Below are 18,054 nucleotides of genomic sequence, written 5' to 3' on the forward strand. Positions count from 1 at the left end.
GAGCACAGGCTCCAGACGCACAGGCTCAGCAGCCATGGCTCACGGGCCCAGCCGCTCCGCGGCATGTGGGATCTTCCCGGACCGGGGCACGAACCCGTGTCCCCTGCATCGGGAGGTGGACTCTCAACCACTGCGCCACCAGGGAAGCCCCGCACTGGGTCTTCATTGCTGCGTGTGGGCTTTCTCTAGTTGCGGCGAGCGGAGGCTTCTCATTGCGGTGGCTTCTCTTGTTGTGGAGCACAGGCTTTAGGTGCGCGGGCTTCAGCAGTTGTGGCTCACGGGCTCTAGAGCGCAGGCTCAGTAGTTGCGGCGCACGGGCTTAGTTGCTCTGCAGCATGTGGGATCTTCCTGACCAGGGCCTGAACCCGTGTTCCCTGCCTTGGCAGGCGGAGCCTTAACCACTGCGCCACCAGGGAAGTCCGTTTTATCATCTTTTTAATCTTCCTTCAGAACCACATGATTAGTGTTACTTTATATTTTAATATATTGTCTTTAGACCCATCTTATTACTCTTCTGTAGAAAAAATAACTTTTGCTTCTCTCATCTTATTTCTTCAGAAGACCTTTAGAATAATTGGATAAAATTCCTTAAAAAATAATCTCATGGGGATTTTGATTGAATTTTCATTAAAACCACAATGGAACTTGGATAGAATTAACATCAGGACAACATTCAGACTAGCTATCCAGGAAAATAATTACTCTCAGGTATTCAAGCATGCTTTAAAAGATATAGTTGGGCCTTAAGGGTACGGAATTGGATTACTCATAGCCGCTGGTCCTTGGCACACACTACAGTCATGTGGGCACAGTTATTAAGCTATTATCTCTTGGTTTCAAATTCACTCCCTTGAATCTGGGACTCGGACTCTGCAAACCGCACTTCTTCTTTGCCGACTGGCTGTGTTCGACTCTGCCAATAGGGGGCACCAAAGGGACTGTAGAATAGAAACCTGGAGGAAGCAGTGGGACTGGGCTCTAACGGTTTGCTCTCTTCTTACTCTTTTTTTTTTTTTTTTTTTTTTTTTGCGGTACGTGGACCTCTCACTGTTATGGCCTCTCCTGTTGCGGAGCACAGTCTCTGGACGCGCAGGCTCAGCGGCCATGGCTCACGGGCCCAGCTGCTCCGCGGCATGTGGGATCCTCCCGGACCGGGGCATGAACCCGTGTCCCCTGCATTGGCAGGCGGACTCTCAACCACTGCGCCACCAGGGAAGCCCCAACTCACTGATTTTTATAATTTATAGACTCTACTGGATTCTCTATGATTATATGTACAGTTATGCCATCTCAGAATAATGATAGTTTTTTTCCTTTCCTATCCTATAGTCTCTCTTTTCTTACCTTATTGCAATGGTGTTAGAAGTATAGGGGTTACCTTTGGGGTAGAAGGAAAGGGTAGTGATTGAGATTCAGGGAATGCTGGTCAGGTGTAGTTGCTAAATCTCGGTGGTGGTTACACAAACATGTCCATTTCATGATAATTCATTGAGCTGTTCACTTTTTTTAAAACGACTGGCTTTTTAAAAAAATTATTTATTTTTGGCTGCATTGGGTCTTTGTTGCTGCGCACAGGCTTCTCATTGCGGTGGCTTCTCTTGTTGCGGAGCACAGGCTCTAGGCCCGCGGGCTTCAGTAGTTGTGGCACACGGGCTCAGTAGTGGCTCGTGGGCTCTAGAGCGCAGGCTCAGTAGTTGTGGTGCACGGGCTTAGCTGCTCCATGGCATTGTGGAATCTTCCCAGACCAGGGCTCGAACCTGTGCCCCCTGCATTGGCAGGCAGATTCTTAACCACTGCACCACCAGGGAAGTCCAAGCTGTTCACTTTTAACTTGTGAACTTTTCTGTTTATATTATATTTCATTGTACATTTAAAAATAGTATTAGTGTGGTGGTTTAAAATATATCCACAAATTGACATTCTCTTCAAAATATGTCTGCAAATTCTTTGGCACACCCTGTGAGTATGATCTGGACTTAGTGACTCAGTTCTAGTGAATATAAAAAGAGAAAATGATGGTATGCAACTTCAAAGACTAGGAGACTAGGTCATTAAAGGCACCTTAGCTTCCTGCTTGTTCTTTTTTTTTTTTTTTTTTTTTTTTGCTGTACGCGGGCCTCTCACTGCCGAGGCCCCTCCCGTTGTGGAGCACAGGCTCCGGACGCGCAGGCTCAGCGGCCATGGCTCACGGGCCCAGCCGCTCCATGGCACGTGGGATCCTCCCGGACCGGGGCACAAACCCGCGTCCCCTGCATCAGCAGGCGGACTCCCAACCACTGTGCCACCAGGGAATCCCCCCTGCTTGTTCTTAGACTGCTTGCCCTGGGGGAAGTTAGCTGCCATGAGAAACTGAGGCCTCCAACCAAAAGCCATGTGAATGTGCCATCTTGGAAGTGTAACATCCAGCCCCAGGCAAGCCTTCAGGTGACAGCAGCCCCAGCTGACATCCTGTCTGCAAACTCATGAGGACCCTGAGCCAGTACCATCCAGCTACGCCACTCCCAGATTCCTGACCCTCAGAAGTTATGTAAGATAATATGTTATAAGCAGCTAAGTTTTTTGGAGGGGAGGGTACTTTTTTTACATAGTGGTAGACAATATCATTATCTAGTAAAAGTCATCCTAAAAAATGTTGGCTTGACAGGCTCAAACTGCACCACAGAAGCTTATTTCTACCCCCTGCCGCCTTTTCAAAGAACTGTACTGGACTACCCTGGTGGTCCAGTGGTTAAGACTCTGAGCTTCCAATGCAGGGGGCCTGGGTTCGATCCCCGGTCAAGGAACTAGATCCCGCATGCCGCAATGAAGATCCCACATGCCGCAACTAAAAGATCCTGTGAGCAGCAACTAAGACCCGGTGCAGCCAAATAAAAAAAGTAAATAAATAAATAAATATTAGAAAACAAAAAAAACCCCAAGAAACTAAAGAACTGTACCACCATCGACACCCTGTTGGCTGAGGATCAAGTCATAGTGAGCAGAGAGGCTGGTGCATGGTGTGTGTGCAATTTTACTAGCCCTCTTTTGGTGCCAAAAAGGAGATGGAATTCATGCCAGCATGAGGGGCCATTTATTGCTCAGGGGTCGGGCCCCCACGTTTTGGGGGAGTTCCCCCACCACTTTCTCCCCCCATTGTCCCCGTGGACCCCTCAAGTGGCAGGTTGCTGAGCTGATCGTGGAGGGAGCACATCTTCAAGTGTAGGTAGTCCAGAGCGGCCACCTTCTCCCTGTAACGAGCGAGTGGGCAGTTAGTGCTCTGGAGGCCCAGTGCCTCAGGGCTGGTGTGGAAGCCGGGGGTGACTCAAGCCCTTTCCCCAAGACCTCACCCTCCTCCCATGCCCTCAGCCTCCTTCCTCACTCCGGCTTCATCTTGTCCGTCAGCAGCAGGTTCTTGGCCCGCAAGGCTTCATCTTGGGCCAGCCGAAGGGTGGAGCTCAGGGCCTCTGCCCTGATATGTTTGGCCAAGACCTGGCGCTCCAGCTCCTGGGGAGAGGAGTGTAGGTGCTGCTGGGCTTGCTGGACTGGGCTGGGAGTGGAGGGGGATCTGGATTGTGGAGGGCAAGGGGCAGGGTCCCCTAGGGCCCGCATTCCTCCCCCAGAGTATCCCATCATGCCTTGAGCCTGAGGGTGACCCCAGCATCCCACAGTGCACTGGGCCTCCCAAGTCCCACTGTGCACTAGACTTGTGTCTGTCCCACTGTCTGTCCCCTATGGCACTGGCCTTCCTTGTCCCTGTAAGCACTAAATCAGCATCTATCACATTGTCCCCTAATGCCCACGAGCCATCGTGCATTTGATGTCTGGGCCCTGGCATCCTATCACATGGTGATCATCTACATCCCATAATTCACATTATGGGACGTGACCCCCACATCTTATCTATTAGGCCAGCCTCTCGGTCACAATAATAGTCCTCAGTGCTCTGGTTCCCTATATCTCACAATGTACCAGCCTCCATGTCCTATCATGTCTTAGTCCTCTAGATCTGCCACATGACTGTCCGTTACTGCCTCATTTGTCTGTTTCACCCACTACAACTCATATCCCATCATACAGTAGGCCAATATCCCATAATATACTAGATCTCTATGTTTCAGAATGTACACCAGCCTCAAGTTCCGTCGGTTATTGGGCCTGAGTCTGTGTGCAATGCCTCACGAAGAGCTGTGGTTCCATTTCCCATAATGCATTAGCTTACTGTGACCTGCTATTCGCTGGGTCCCCTCTCTGATCTCAGTGATCCCATATAATGCATTGCCTCTCTTAAGGCTCATAGAAAATCAGGCTTATATTCCATGAAGCTATAGACTGGTGTTTGTCTCCTCTGTCCCACAGTGCACCAGATCCACGTCCCATCATGCTTTGGGCCCATATCCATCACCCAAGCTTCCATAACGATTGACCTGTGATTCACTAAACACCAAACAGCTCCCCTCTCACCCCGTACCGACGTATTAGAGTCAAGTGTTCCCCCAGCACCTGCTGCCCACAGCTCATCCTTCCCATCCTGCCACACACCAGCAGTATCCTTGTGCCTGGGGCTCCCCCGCCCTGCCATGACCAAAAAGTGGGGCATGAGGGCCCATGGTCCTTGGTACCAGAATCTTCTTGTGTAGCCTCTGGCAGCTGGGGCAGGCAGGAGCCAGGCCCCTCTGCTTCACCTCGTCCACTAGCGGGGTCAGCGCTCGCTCCAGCAGCTGCTGCAAGGACTCCGTGGACAACTGCTGTCCCTGGCTGGGGGAGGGGTAGTCACCAGGTGAAAGAGGCCTCGGACCAACTCCATTCCCAGGATACACCATGCCCATCTGCCCAGCCTCCACCCAGATCCCGTTTCCACTATGCACCCAGGCAACCTTCCCACCATGCACTGGGCCCAAACTACAGTTCATCCGGTATGCTCTGGTTTCCACAGCGTGGGAGTTCCCACAGTGCCTGGGGATTTCCACCACACGGTCCTCGGTTCATCAAAATCTCACATTTCCCACAACGCACTAGTTAAAACCGATCCCATGTTGTATTGGAAGTGCCCTGCACCCTTCCTAATACAGATCAAGCATGGTATCTGTCGGCTTCCAACACCCCAAGGTCTCATTTCCCTACGATGCACTGAGAAAACCTGCCTCCCACCCAGTACCACTGCCCAGCCTTCCCACAATGCACTGGAAATCCAAGATGCTCGAAACATATCAAGTCTTTCTTGCGTTCCACAAGACACTGACTTCACCTTGTGGGGAGGGAAGAAATGTGACTCCCATAATGCCGCGAGACTGGCCCATCCTACAATACATGGGGATGCCCTGTCTCCCACAATGAATTCCCCTCTCCACTCTTGCTAAAGTCTCATCTCCTTCAATGCTTGGTCCTCAATATGATGCAGAATGCACCTGGAGCCAGGCGCTGCCCCCTTACCTGGCACAGCGGGCACAGGAGCCTTGGGGGGCCCGATCCAGGTTCATAGAGAGGTCAGACCCTCTACGAAAGCTCTGAAATTGCCTCCCAAGCTCCTCCAGAATCGGTTTCACTGGGCCCAGCGCCTCCAGTTCACTCCTCAGTGAAGCCACAGACACTGCTGACCGCTCCACCCTGCGGTGTGAGAGTAAGCAGTACAGTGAGATCGCCTCTCCAACAGTATACAGGCATCCAACGATTTTTGAAAGTTCGCTTTACCCCACTTCATTTTTACAAAAGGCCTACATTAGTACCTGTTTTCACTAACCGAAAGAAGTCCGAAGAGGATTTTCCCTTTTATGAAAAAAAGAGCAAAGCATTTGTTTTGTAGCGAGCTGTTACAGAAGCAGGACACACTCCAAGCAGCTAGAGTGGCGCCACCAAGCCCCTTGTCTGAGAACTACACTCAATATCTCAGCTTCGAGCCACCATAGCTTTGAAGTGTGTTGTCTATGGGCACCTGTGCTTAATCTCAATTTATTTTGTGCCTCTGTTAGCAAGATGTATTCTAAGGTAATTGTTTCTTCGCTTTATGCTATTTTGGCTTACCGAAGGTTTCACAGGAACTGCTCTACTTTTGGATGGCAGGGAAACCTGTAGTCCCAGCAAGGCTCCACCCAAAATTAGCCCAGCACCTCTGTCTCCACCCAGTTTTCAATACCCCGGCTCTGCCTTGCCCCCTCTGCTCTGATTGGTACCTCCTTTTGCGTTTTATTGTCGGGAATGTACCTCCCTGTTCTCTAATTGGTTTCCCCTGTTCCTACTTGGCTCCGCCCCTTGTCCTTTTAAGGTGTGGAACTCACCTCTTTAAGTGGCTCCGCCCCTCAGTCCTTCTTAGGTATAACACGCCCCTCCCTACTCTCTAACTGGGGCTTCCACCTGTCAGTATATGCGCTCCACCCGATTGGCTCCAGCTGATTGGCCCACCCCTTTCCCTCAAGGCTCCGCCCCCCCCACGTCCCCGCCCAGTGCGCTAGTCTGGGCCCTTACATGGTGCACAGCTCGTCGGTCCGGCCACGCAGCTCTTGCAGGCCCCGCGCGGCCTGAGCCTGCTCGCGCTGCGCCCGCTCCCACTGGCCCAGGAAGCCGTCGAGCCTGCCGCCTAGGCCCCCGAGCAGCCGTAGGGCCTCCTGCACGGCCCCCTCCTCCTGATGCCACCGGGCGGTCAGTGAGGACACCTCCCTCCTGTAGGGGTAGAGGTAAGGAACGCGTCAGGGCTAGGTTTGGACACGCCCCCGTCCGCCGCGCCCCGCCAAGACCACGCCCGTGGCTCCGGACCCACTCTGTCCCCGAATTCTCCAGTCCTGTTCATTTATTGGGTTCCTCTCATGTCCTCCAGAACCCTGCCTCTATCCCCTTATCAGGTATCCTGGCCTTCTCTCGGCCTGCCTCCCAGCCCCACATCAGCTCCTCCAGACACTGCCTCCTCAAGATACCGCTCGCGCCAACCCTGTCCCCCGGAGTTGGAGCCTCCAAAGACCTGCCACGCCCCCAAACCCGCCCACCTCATTTTCACCCGACGCGGACCTCCCTGCCACCGGCCCTATATTCAAAACTCGGTTCTTTGAAGTCCTGCCCTTCCGGGTCACCGCCCCCAGAACGCTCCTCTTCGAGGCTCCACCCCCTGGGCCCATCCCAGGATCCCACTCACCTCAGCTCCTCAAGGGAGGCAGAGACCTTCTGCAACTCCTGCTCGCTCACGATGGGGCCCTCCCCTGCCCGGGGCCCCATTCCCCAGCCTCCTGGGGCCAGGCCTCGCCGTCGCGGGGGTTCGTCGGGGCTCCCTGGCGGGCTGGAGCAGCCTGGGGGCTGGGTGGCGAGGCCCAGGCCGTGGCGGGAGAGGCCAGCCTCCAGCTTCTGCCCCAGCTCCTGCAGCTCAGCCTCCTGCCTCCTGGGCGTCTCATCCTGCATCTGGAGGTAGCGCAGCTTCTCCTGGGCGGGGAAAGAGGGCAGGGTTACTGCGTCCGGCCCCTTGCCTCCCACCACTACCACCGCCTCCACCACCAAATCTGCCCAGTGAATTCCTGAGGTTGGAAAATGAATGGATGTGGACACGGGATATCGGGAAGTCCCACCTGAAGTCTTAGTGGACTCCCGCTTGCTGTTACTAGGGAGGGATGCCCCATTCGAAGCCCAGCTGGAGTCCAGCTCACCTTGGACTGAATGCCTGCCTCTGTGTCTCCATCTATCCCTCCACCCTCACTCTAATCCTCGAAGGCATCCAATTCCAGTCCCTTCTGTTTAGGAAAAACAGCTGAAGCTTTTCCAACATTTTGGTGGGAAATGAGTGGGTATGTGGGCAGGACAGGCATTCCGATACGAATCCTTGTCTCCGGGACTTGAATATGACTGTGTATGGAAACGTATGACCGTGAACATGAAGGGGCAGTGTGCTGGTGGTGGTGGCAGGGCGGGAAGTCCCACCTGAAGTCTACCTCAAGTACCTCGGTTACTTGAGTACCTTCCTCAAACCCTTAGACCCCTCCCCCTTACCTCCAGCAGGGCAGAGTTCTGCTTCAGGACGTTGGTTTTTATTTCAGCATCTTCCACCGACTGGGTCACCTTCCGGCAGTTCTCCTGGGTCAGGACACCAGGGCGGGGGCCATGCCTTCCCATTCCAGTTTCGCCTCCCAACCCTTACCCTCGCTATTTTCCATACAGTCTCCCACCTCCCGCGTTTAAGGCACGCCCCCTCCTTCCGCAAGGTCTGCCTTCTGCTTATTGGTCTGCCCTTTCCCGGCTTGGTTCCCTTGGCTAAAGAAATGGTTCTTCCTCGGACCTCTCCCATGCTCCTTTTCCACTTCACCCCACCTCTCTCCTGTCCACCACTCCATTCCTCCCCACTTGCTCTCACCCTCTTCCTACTTCCGCTTCCTACTCCCGCCCCGCTCCTGCCCCACAGCGGCTCACCTTGAGTTGACTACAGTACCCTTCTAGTTCTTCCGCCTCTTGCCGCCTTCTCTCTAGATTCTCACTCAGCACAGAACACTCACTCTGGAGCATGGAAGGGAGGAGGGGTTAGCCAGGGCCTCAAGGAGACACCCCGTGGGGAGGAGAGGCGGGAAGCTTCCTTTCCCTTCTGAGCCTCAGTCTCCCCAACTGGGCTATGGGTGCACTGAGTTGGAGGATAGCTCTAAGAGGGCAACGTGACCCTGGAGGAAGAGGAGGTGTTGCGGGAGGGGGCGGGTGGTCCTCACGACCTGCAGCGTCTGCACGTGCTGGTTAACCCGGGTGGTCTTTTCCTTCAAGCTGGTGATGGAATCTTTGGCGTGGACCAATCCACTGTTAACCCAACTCTGGGGAAGAACGGGAGACAGGTGGGTCAGTGGGTGCGTGGGAGCAAACCCCAACCCCAAGAGAAAGTCTAGAACTAGCTTTACACCTTGATTCTGCTCTGGAATAGCTGTGGAATTTGGGGCCAGGGCTGCGCCTCTTTGATTCTTGGTATAAAACCAGGGGGCAGCCTCGTTTTCTGCTTAGCGGATGGCAAGAAAAATAAGTAGGATCCAGGAGGGAGTGGGGGGTGGGAAGCTCAGACATGGGGGAGAAGGAGGATGGTCTTAACATGAGATACATGCCTTTGGGGTCCACAGACATAAATAAGATAAACTGTTAAAACACATGCCTTGTCTTTCTCTCCAGGCAGTGGAGAATTTAAAAGATAACCCACTTTCCATATATAAGCACTCACTATGCACCAAGCCAAGCCCTTACCCACGTTTTCCTTTTTATTCCTCACAACCACACCTCTTGAGGTTATTTGCCCCATTTTGCAAGCGAGGCAAATGAGGCCGAGAGAGGGGATGTCCCTTGTACTCCCGGGTAGACGAGGCAGAAGGTGGTCTTGTCAGAATTTATGCTCAGAGCCTTTGTTTCAAACCATGACGCCACATGGCCTCTGTTCATTGCTACCTTATGTCACCATAAAATGCTTTGTGACTCCTGTCAAACAAACTGACTCAGGAGGGATGCATGTGACAGGATCTCCACTCTCCCATTTCCACATTTATAGAAGAGTTAGCCTGGTACATCACTGCTCAGCCAAAGACTACAATTCCCAGGTGCCCTTATAGCCAGGTGTGGCCATGTGACTAAGTTCTGGCCAATGGAATATGAGTGGAAATAATGTAGGCAATTTCCAAGTCATGCCTTTAATAAAGGAAAGTAGGGAGCACACCTCCCTTTCTCTCTTCCTACAATGTTGATGGCTAAAGCCAGAGCAGCCATCTTGAACCATGAGATGGAGGACACAACATAAAAGAAAACTGAATCCTCAACCCTGTGAAGCCACCATACTCAATTCCAACCACTTATGAATACTTTTATACATGTAACCAAGAGAACATTTTCCATCTTGTTTAAACTATGCTACTTTGTGCCTTTTTGTTACAGCAGCCAAACTTGTGACTTAATAGCTGAGCCCCCAGAACACTGGAGCCTCTAACCTACTGCATTTGAAGAGACCTGCTACACTTGAGTCATTTATGTGAGCAACAAACTATCCTGCTTCAACCAGCTATTTTGGTTTCTTTCACAGCTGCTGAACTAATACACAAAGAGAAAAGAGAGAATAAGCTTCCTCCATTGTAAAATGGGAACAACTTCACATTTCTTGCATAACTGCTCTGGAGAACAAGTGTGATATGAAATATTGTATTAAGGTGACATCAGCAAAATGGTGGAGTCGGGAACCCCCAAATTCCACCCCTCCAAACTGGCCAAAACTATGAGTCAAGTCATTGAGGGAATTATAACAATAATAAATGTATATGCACCTAATAGAGTTTCAAAACACATGAATCAGAAACTGATAGAATTGGGAATTCCCTGGAAGTCCAGTGGTTAGGACTCTGCGCTTTCACTGCCGAGGGCCCAGTTTCAATCCCTGGTCAGGGAACTGAGATCTGCAAGCCCCAGAGCGTGGCCAAAAAGAAAAAAAAGACACTGACAGAATTGAAGGGAGAAATTGACAATTTAACAGTAATGGCTGGAGACTACAATACCTCACTTTCAAGAATGGATTGAACAACTAGAGAGTAGATCAACAAGGAGATAGAAAACTTGGACAACACTATAAACCAACCAGACGTGACAGGCACCTACAGAACATTCCACCCAACAAAAGAATACACATTCTTCTCAAGTGAAATTAAACATTGTTCATATGGTCAAGGACAGACCATATATTAAGTGACAAAACAAGTCTCAATAAATTTAAAAGGATTTGAAAACAAAGTATGTTTTCTGACCTCAATGACCTCAGTAGAATGAAATCAGGAATCAATAGCAGAAAGAAATTTGAGAAACTCACAAATATATGGAAATTAAGCAACACACTCATAAACAGCCAACGGGTAGAAGAAGAAATCACAAGAGAAATTATACTTAGGAATGAGGGAAAATGAAAACACAACATACCAAAACTTGTGGGATGCAGCAGAGGCAATACTTTGAGGGAAATTTAGAGCTGTAAACACCTACATCAAAAAAGAACTTAGGGCTTCCCTGGTGGCGCAGTGGTTGGGAGCCCGCCTGCCAATGCAGGGCACACGGGTTCGTGCCCTGGTCTGGGAGGATCCCACGTGCCGCGGAGCGGCTGGGCCCGTGAGCCATGGCCGCTGAGCCTGCGCGTCCGGAGCCTGCGCTCCGCAACGGGAGAGGCCACAACAGTGAGAGGCCCGCGTACCGCAAAAAAAAAAAAAAAAAAAAAAAGAACTTAAAATCAGTAACCTAATCTTCCACCTTAAGAAACTAGAAAAAGAAGAGACAACTTAACCCAAAGCTAGCAGAATGAAGGAAATAATAAAGATTAGAGTGGAAAAAAATGAAATAGAGAATAGAAAAACAGTAGAGAAAAATCAACAAAACCAGAAGTTGGTTTTTTGAAAAGGTCAACAAAATTGACAAATTTTAAGCTAGACTGACCATGAGAAAAAGGAAGAAGACTCAAATTACTAAAATCAGGAAGGAAAGAGGGGACATTACTACCAATCTTATGGAAAGAGAAAAGATTACAAGGGAACACTATGAACAATTGTATGTCATCAAACTTGATAATCTAGGTGAAATGGAAAAATTCCTAGCAAAACACTAACTCAAGAAGAGCTAGGACATCTGGATAGACCTGTAATAAGTAAAGAGGTTGAGTTAGTAATTTTAAAACTTCCAACAAAAAAAGCCCAGATGGCTTCACTGGTGAATTCTACCAATCATTTAAAAAAGAGTTGCTGCCAATTCATCTCAAACCCTTCACCAAAAAAACAAAAAACAAACAAAACAGAAGAGGAGGGAACTAACTCATTCTATGAGGCCAATGTTACCCTGATACCAAAACCAAAGACATCACCAGATAATAAAACTACAGCTCAATATTCCTTCTGAAAGCAGCCACACAATTTTCAACAAAATACTAGCAAACCAAGTCCAGCAGCATATAAAAAGGATTATACACCATGCCAAGTAGGATTTATCCCAGGAATGCAAAATTGGTTCAGCGTGAAAATTAACCCATGTAACATTCCGTATTAGTAAAATATAGGGGGAAAAATACAATCATGTCAATCAATAGAGAAATAGCATTTGACAAAATCCAGTGCCCTTTCATGATAAAAACACTCAACAAACTAGAAGCACAAGGGAACTTTCTCATCCTGGTGAAGGGCACCCACAAAAAAGAAAAAATTAAAAACCAATAAAGCCCACACAAAACCATGGTGGTTTAAAATATGCCCACACATTTTTTGAGGCTCTTTTAAAATGTGGAGTCTTATTCCAGTCACTTGAGTGTCAGCTGGACTTAGTGACTCATACCTAGTAAATCGAATAAGGCAGAGGTGATGGTATGTGACTTAAGAAGTGAGTTCATAAGAGGAACCATGTCTTCCTTCTTGCTCACTCTTGCTCTGGAGAATGACAGTTGCCATGTTCTAAGCAGTTACCTATGGAGAGGCCCGTGTGGCAAGGAACTGAGGCCTCCAACCAAGAGCCGTGTGAGTGTGCCATCTTGGAAGCCCAACCTCCAGCTCCAGTCAAGCCTTCAGATGACTGCAGCCCCTGCCAAAATCTTGACTACAACCTCATGAGAGACCCTAAGCCAGAACCACACAATTAAGCCACTCCGGGTTTTTTGTTTTAAGGTCGGGAATCATTTGTTTCACAGCAATAGCTGTGATATTTTTAAACTGAAGACCCAACGGTCTTGGATTTCCCATAGGTAGCTGTTCTGGGAAACTAGGGGAGCAGGTTCTGGAGTCAGCTCAGTTCTTCCACTTACTAGCTGTATGACCTCAGGGAGGGGACTTCACCTCTCTAAGCCTCTGTTTCCCTACCTGTAAAATAGGGAGGGACTAATAACTACCTTCACAGGGCTGCTGTTGGGATAAACACAGGCTAATCCAGAAAGGCCCTTGGTCAATACTTGGGAAAAGAGAAAGTGCAGCTGGGGTCACTGGAGGTGAGTTTTAGCTTCACTGAGAGCAGATTTGAGGAATGGCGAAGGCAGAGGCTGCTAGCCTTGGCTAAAAAAGCGAACGGCGTGGTGGTGGGGAGCCAAACCTGGGGATAAACCTCTCCTTGGCCATCCACATGCCATGCAACTGGACAATCCAACTCCCCACTCCGAGCCTGCCTCGGTTTCCCTTCTTGTCAAATGGGAATGAGGATACCTTGCTCAGATGGTGGTGAGGAAAGGTCGAGAAGATGATAGGATCCATAAGCCAAGTGCAGTGATTAGTGTCAGCATCGTTAAACATAAAGACAACACGACAGGACCTACCAGGAAAGGGCTTGGCACCAAGACCCTACAGCAGCCTCAGGGAAATCTGTAGACAGCAGGACAAGTTCCAAGCAGGGCTCAAAAGACCTGCTCTGGCCATTTCCACATGGAGGCACTGACCTTCCCCCAAAGCAATACTACCTCCTCAGTTGCATCCTTTGGCCTCATAAAGATGTCAGAGCTTAAGACAGGAGCCAGGGAATTCCCTGGTGGTCCCGTGGTTAGGACTCCATGCTCTCACCGCCAGGGGCCTGGGTTCGATTCCTGGTTGGGGAACTAAAATCCCACAAGCTGCACAGCGCGGCCAAAAAAATAAAAGCCAGGAGCCAAAGCTGTCTGCTTCACCATTCTTCTGCTGACCCTCCATCCAGTCTGGGAATTATCACTCTCTCACCCAGGGTCTCCATCGCTCCCGGGTTCTTTTCCTTTCCTCTCTAGTTCTCTGTCCCACCTCTCTCTCTGGTGTCCGTTCCTTCCTTCTCTGGGTCTCTGGCCCCCTCCTCTATCTCTGGTTTTCTGTCTCTGTCCTCCTCCCCAGGTCTCCGTCCTCCTCTCTCTGGGTCTCTGTCCTCCTTTCTCTCTGGGTTTCCACCCCCTCCTCTCTGCCCATCTCCAGCTTTCTCTCCCTGTGTAGCTCAGATGCTGTGTGCCAGCCTGTGTTCTTCCTGCCCACGTCCTCACGGTTCCCGCCCATACCCTAAGGTGTTGACTGACAGTACTTTTTCCATTTTATGGAGAAGCCCCATAGAGGCTGGTGCTCCCTGCAGCCCCACAGTGAGCTGCAGCTGCATCAGACCTTGATCTTGGCCGCCCAGGGCTCTTTCTCAGGCATCACAATCCTCTGGAGGATGTGACTCAGAAATAGCTCCGGTGGGAGGCGGACCTCTGCAAGTGCTGCCTGAGTGATGCTGGAAGAGAAGGGGAGGAAAGTGTTCTGGCGGGAGGGGATGCCTCCCAGGCCGTCCATCCCACCTGGACTCTCTCTCTCTGCCTGCTGGTTTCTCTCCACCTGGTCCTCTTACCCTGGACACTCGCCCGGCCTCCTCTCTGGCCTGCCTGCCTCCAGTCTCTCCCCTCCAAACGTCTCCCACCCGGGGCCAGAGGCATCTTCTAGGGAAAGAAAGCATCACACTCGCTAGGCTTCTGGTCCTGACCCTGCTTCTTTCAAGCTCTCTAACCTTGCAGGGGGTCACTCCACCTCTCTCTACCTCACTTATTTTTGTTTTCATCTTCCTTGCAGAACCTCTAAGAGAGGAAAACGAGACACACACACCCCCACCATAGGGATGTAGCACAGTGCCTGGAACATAGTAGATGCTCAGTAAATGGGTATGGAGCCCAAATGCCGAGTTGCTCCTCTCCCCTGCCCAGGAACCCTCAGTGGCTCCCCATTATCCTCAAGAGAATGGAGAATGCCCACATTTCTCAGCCTCTGTGTCCTGTGCCCACCCCCTGCCAGCCTCACCTCTCCCACACACCACAATCTAGCCACAAGGACATGTTCCCCAGGCTCTTTTCAACTCCTGCCCTTTTGCATATGCTGTTCCAGCTAGGTGGAATACCCTTCCCTGTATTCTGCCTTCCTCATCTTCAAGATCCAGCTTGTGTGCTACCTTTTCCAGAAAGCCTTCCTTGACCATGGTCGGCTGGGCCAAGGCCTTTTTCAGGGCTCCCACAGTGACCTCTACTGCCCCCAGCAATGCAGGTGCTGACTCCTAAGCCCGGCTCCACTACTTAGAAGCCGTATGACTTTGGGTATGCTAATTAACCTTCTAGGGCCTCAATATCTTCATCTGTGAAATGAGGATAAAAATAATGACTAACTATTCCGTGCATACAACTGACTGTTGTGCTAAACATTTTACATGAATGAATGAATTTCATTGTCATGACAACCTCATGAGATGGATGCAATTCTCTCCAGAACTCTGTTTTGGGTGCTGCTATATTTCCTCTTCCTAGAGCAGTGCCTGGCACATTGTAGGTGTTTAAGAAATATTTCTTGAAAGAACAAACACATGCATCTCCATTTTACAGATGAGGACACTGAGGCTCCTGGAACACAGAAAGTGCTCAGTATATGCTAGTGAATTTTTTTTTTTTTTTTTGACCATGCCGTGTGGCATGTGGGATATTAGTTCCCTGAGCTGGGATTGAAGCCACGCCGCCTGCAGTGGAAGCTTGGAGTCCTAACCACTGGACCGCCAGGGAATTCCCACTAGTGAATCTTATTAGTATCATTATGACCGTGATTATTGTTAGTGTAGTTCTCAGTGTCCATGTCAAGCCAAGTTCAGGGTCTGACCCAGGAGAATCCTGGCAGGGGGTGGAGGTTGGTGGGAGAGTTAAAGGACCAAGCTGTAGCATTCTATGCTCTAGTCAGGAATTCTCTAAATTCTCCTAGATCTTGCTCACCTCCCAGTTTTGCCCCACAGTCTGAGGTGGTCCGCTCAGAGAACTCCTGCTCATCCGTCAAAGCCCAGTTCCAACACTGCCTTCTCCAGAAGTTTTCCCTGATACCCCTAGCCTGGTTTGAGGTGCCCTTTTCTGGGATCCCCAGTGTTACCTCCATTATGGAATTTGTCACCCCAGTCTGTATCTGTCACTCCCACCAGACTGGGGGCTTTCCTGGGGCAGGGACCTGGCCTGATTCCTATCTGTGACTCCAGCTTCACCCAGGACATTTGGAAGTGACTGAATGAACAAAAGACCAACTTGCAGGCAGCAGGCAGCATTCACCCTGGATGGAGCAGATTCATGGCTGACTGTAGGGCCTCAAAGGGTGACAAGAACCTTCTCATTCCAAATCAAGAAGACACCCTCCCGAAACCCATCCTCAGTATCTGCCTACCACCAGGGTGAGAGCCCTCGTATTCCCCAGCCCGGCCGAGGGCCCTCTCACCAGTATTTCCGTGATATCTGGGTCATCTGGAGCCCAGGGTGGGATGGGCACGGGCAATGCCAGCAGGCTGCTGTCTTCCACGGTTGAGTCTGTCCCTGAGGAGTCGGGGGGCTCCATGGTGGCCAGGTTGAGCAGGGACACATTGGTGCAGGCTGAGGACCGTTTGAGGTTCAGGCACCAGTGCATTGGCTCATAGGACATCCGAGGCTCCACCCTGGGGAGGAGAAACAGGCAGGAGGGTCAAGATGCCACCCCAGCAGAGTATGGCCCCTCCCGCCTCCCTGTCTGCACATTCCCTACTCTCTCTGACTTCAACTCGCCGCCTGCTTTCTTCTTTCTCCTCCATCCCTGCTGCCTGTTTTCCTCCCTTTCCAACAGCACCCAACAGTGGGACTTGCGCTCTGTCAGAGGCAAGGGCTGGGCTCTGGGACCGCCCCCGACAGGGTGCGACAAACCCACCCGTGGAAGGACACGGCCTTCTTTTTCTTCGCGATCCCTTTGACTGGGCTGGTCACACCCCCAGGAGCCTCGGGGACCAGCTGGGAGCGACTCTCGACCCCCGCGGGGGGGTCCCCGGCCTCATGGATCTCTTTGGACTGCCAGATCGTCTTCACCACCACGCTCGCCATGGCTTGTGGAGGGCCTGGCTCCCAGGGCCTCCTTCCTCTGAGGCTCTCCACCTACACTGACCACTGACCCTCAGGGTGCCTGTCCGCACAAGCCTGCCTCATAAAGGACCCAACCACCGGGCCCCAGTAAGGGGGGGGGGCGCAGGGGTGGGGAAACGTGACTCGGCACGTCCCCCCGGGGGGCTCAGTGAACTCTGCTCAGGATTCTAGTTCTACCCTGATCTGTCCCTCCCCTTCAGAAATACAGTGAAATTCACTCTAGTCCAGAACTTACAGTGGGCGGACCCACTGGTTCTTGGGAGGGGTCCAAATTACCTTTCCCTGAACCTCACTGTGGTGTCACCCAGCCCCCCCATTCAGACTCGTTTCATCATGTAATACCTTGGAGTTGTCACTTTCCCAGGATCTGGGGGACGATGAGGATTGAATACCAGCGCTGGAGGATCTTACATTCTGTGGGGGGTTGGAAGGGGACAGGCAGGCAATAGAAACACACCAAAAATACCAGATGTCCGAACGTGATATAAAGGGAATCAAAACTGGGTGATGGCCATGTGGACATTTGTCAAAGCTTGTCGATTTGTGCACCTGGGATTTGAGCCTTTTATTGTGTGTCAGTTCTACCTATTAAAGAATCTAAACAAGCACTGAACTATATAGTTCATGACGTGTATGTTGAATATTTGGAGTTGTGTTAGACCCTGGGACTGCTGTAACAAAGTCCTGCAGACTGAGCGTCTTAAACCGTAGATAGCTACTGTCTGGAAGTTCTGGAGGCCAGAAGTCCATGGTCAAGGTGTCAGCAGGGTTGGTTCCTTCTGAAGCTGTGAGGGAGAATCTGTGCCTCACCCCTAGTATCTGGAATCCTTAGGTGTTCCTTGGTTTGTAGATGGCCATGTTCTCCCTGTGTCTTCACACTATCTTCTCTGTGGAACTGTTTATCTCTGTGTCCAAATTTCGCCCCTTTTAAGAAACTGGACGTATTGGATTAGGGCCCAACCAAATGACCATGTCTTAACTTGATCATCTGCAAAGACCCTATTTCCAAATGAGGCCAAATTCACAGCTGCTGCGGGTTAGGACTTGAGCATCTTTTGTAGGACGTAATTCAACCCGTAACAGGGCTGATGAGTACTGATATCTGCAACTTTGCTTTATTCTGTTTTTTAATTGTTTTTTTTATTGAATAAATTTGACTTTTTTGTTGTTGTTGTTGTTTTGTTTTTTGCCATGCTGCACGGCTTGTGGGATCTTAGTTCCCTGACCCGGGATCGAACCTGGGCCAAGTCCTAACCACTGGA

At 50.7% G+C, this 18,054-nt stretch overlaps 1 protein-coding gene and 1 long non-coding RNA gene across 2 annotated transcripts; one reads left to right on the forward strand and one right to left on the reverse strand.

Annotated features, from left to right (window-relative positions):
• Positions 1 to 3,070: 3,070 nt before the first annotated feature.
• TSKS (testis specific serine kinase substrate) lies at positions 3,071 to 17,393 on the reverse strand. Its single transcript, XM_007112446.4, has 11 exons — positions 16,584 to 17,393; positions 16,125 to 16,338; positions 8,649 to 8,744; positions 8,359 to 8,442; positions 7,942 to 8,025; positions 7,100 to 7,380; positions 6,439 to 6,633; positions 5,410 to 5,583; positions 4,599 to 4,734; positions 3,359 to 3,483; positions 3,071 to 3,227 (listed from the first exon to the last, which is right to left on the reverse strand). The coding sequence occupies exons 1-11, from the start codon at positions 16,751 to 16,753 to the stop codon at positions 3,071 to 3,073; spliced, it is 1,716 nt and encodes a 571-aa protein (XP_007112508.1). The 5' UTR covers positions 16,754 to 17,393.
• LOC114484067 (uncharacterized) lies at positions 6,545 to 16,143 on the forward strand. Its single transcript, XR_003676575.2, has 3 exons — positions 6,545 to 6,647; positions 8,698 to 8,765; positions 9,841 to 16,143. It is a non-coding gene; the product is annotated as an uncharacterized lncRNA (long non-coding RNA).
• Positions 17,394 to 18,054: the final 661 nt, after the last annotated feature.

Source organism: Physeter macrocephalus, chromosome 17 (assembly GCF_002837175.3).
Source record: "Physeter macrocephalus isolate SW-GA chromosome 17, ASM283717v5, whole genome shotgun sequence".
Lineage (NCBI taxonomy): Eukaryota > Metazoa > Chordata > Mammalia > Artiodactyla > Physeteridae > Physeter > Physeter macrocephalus.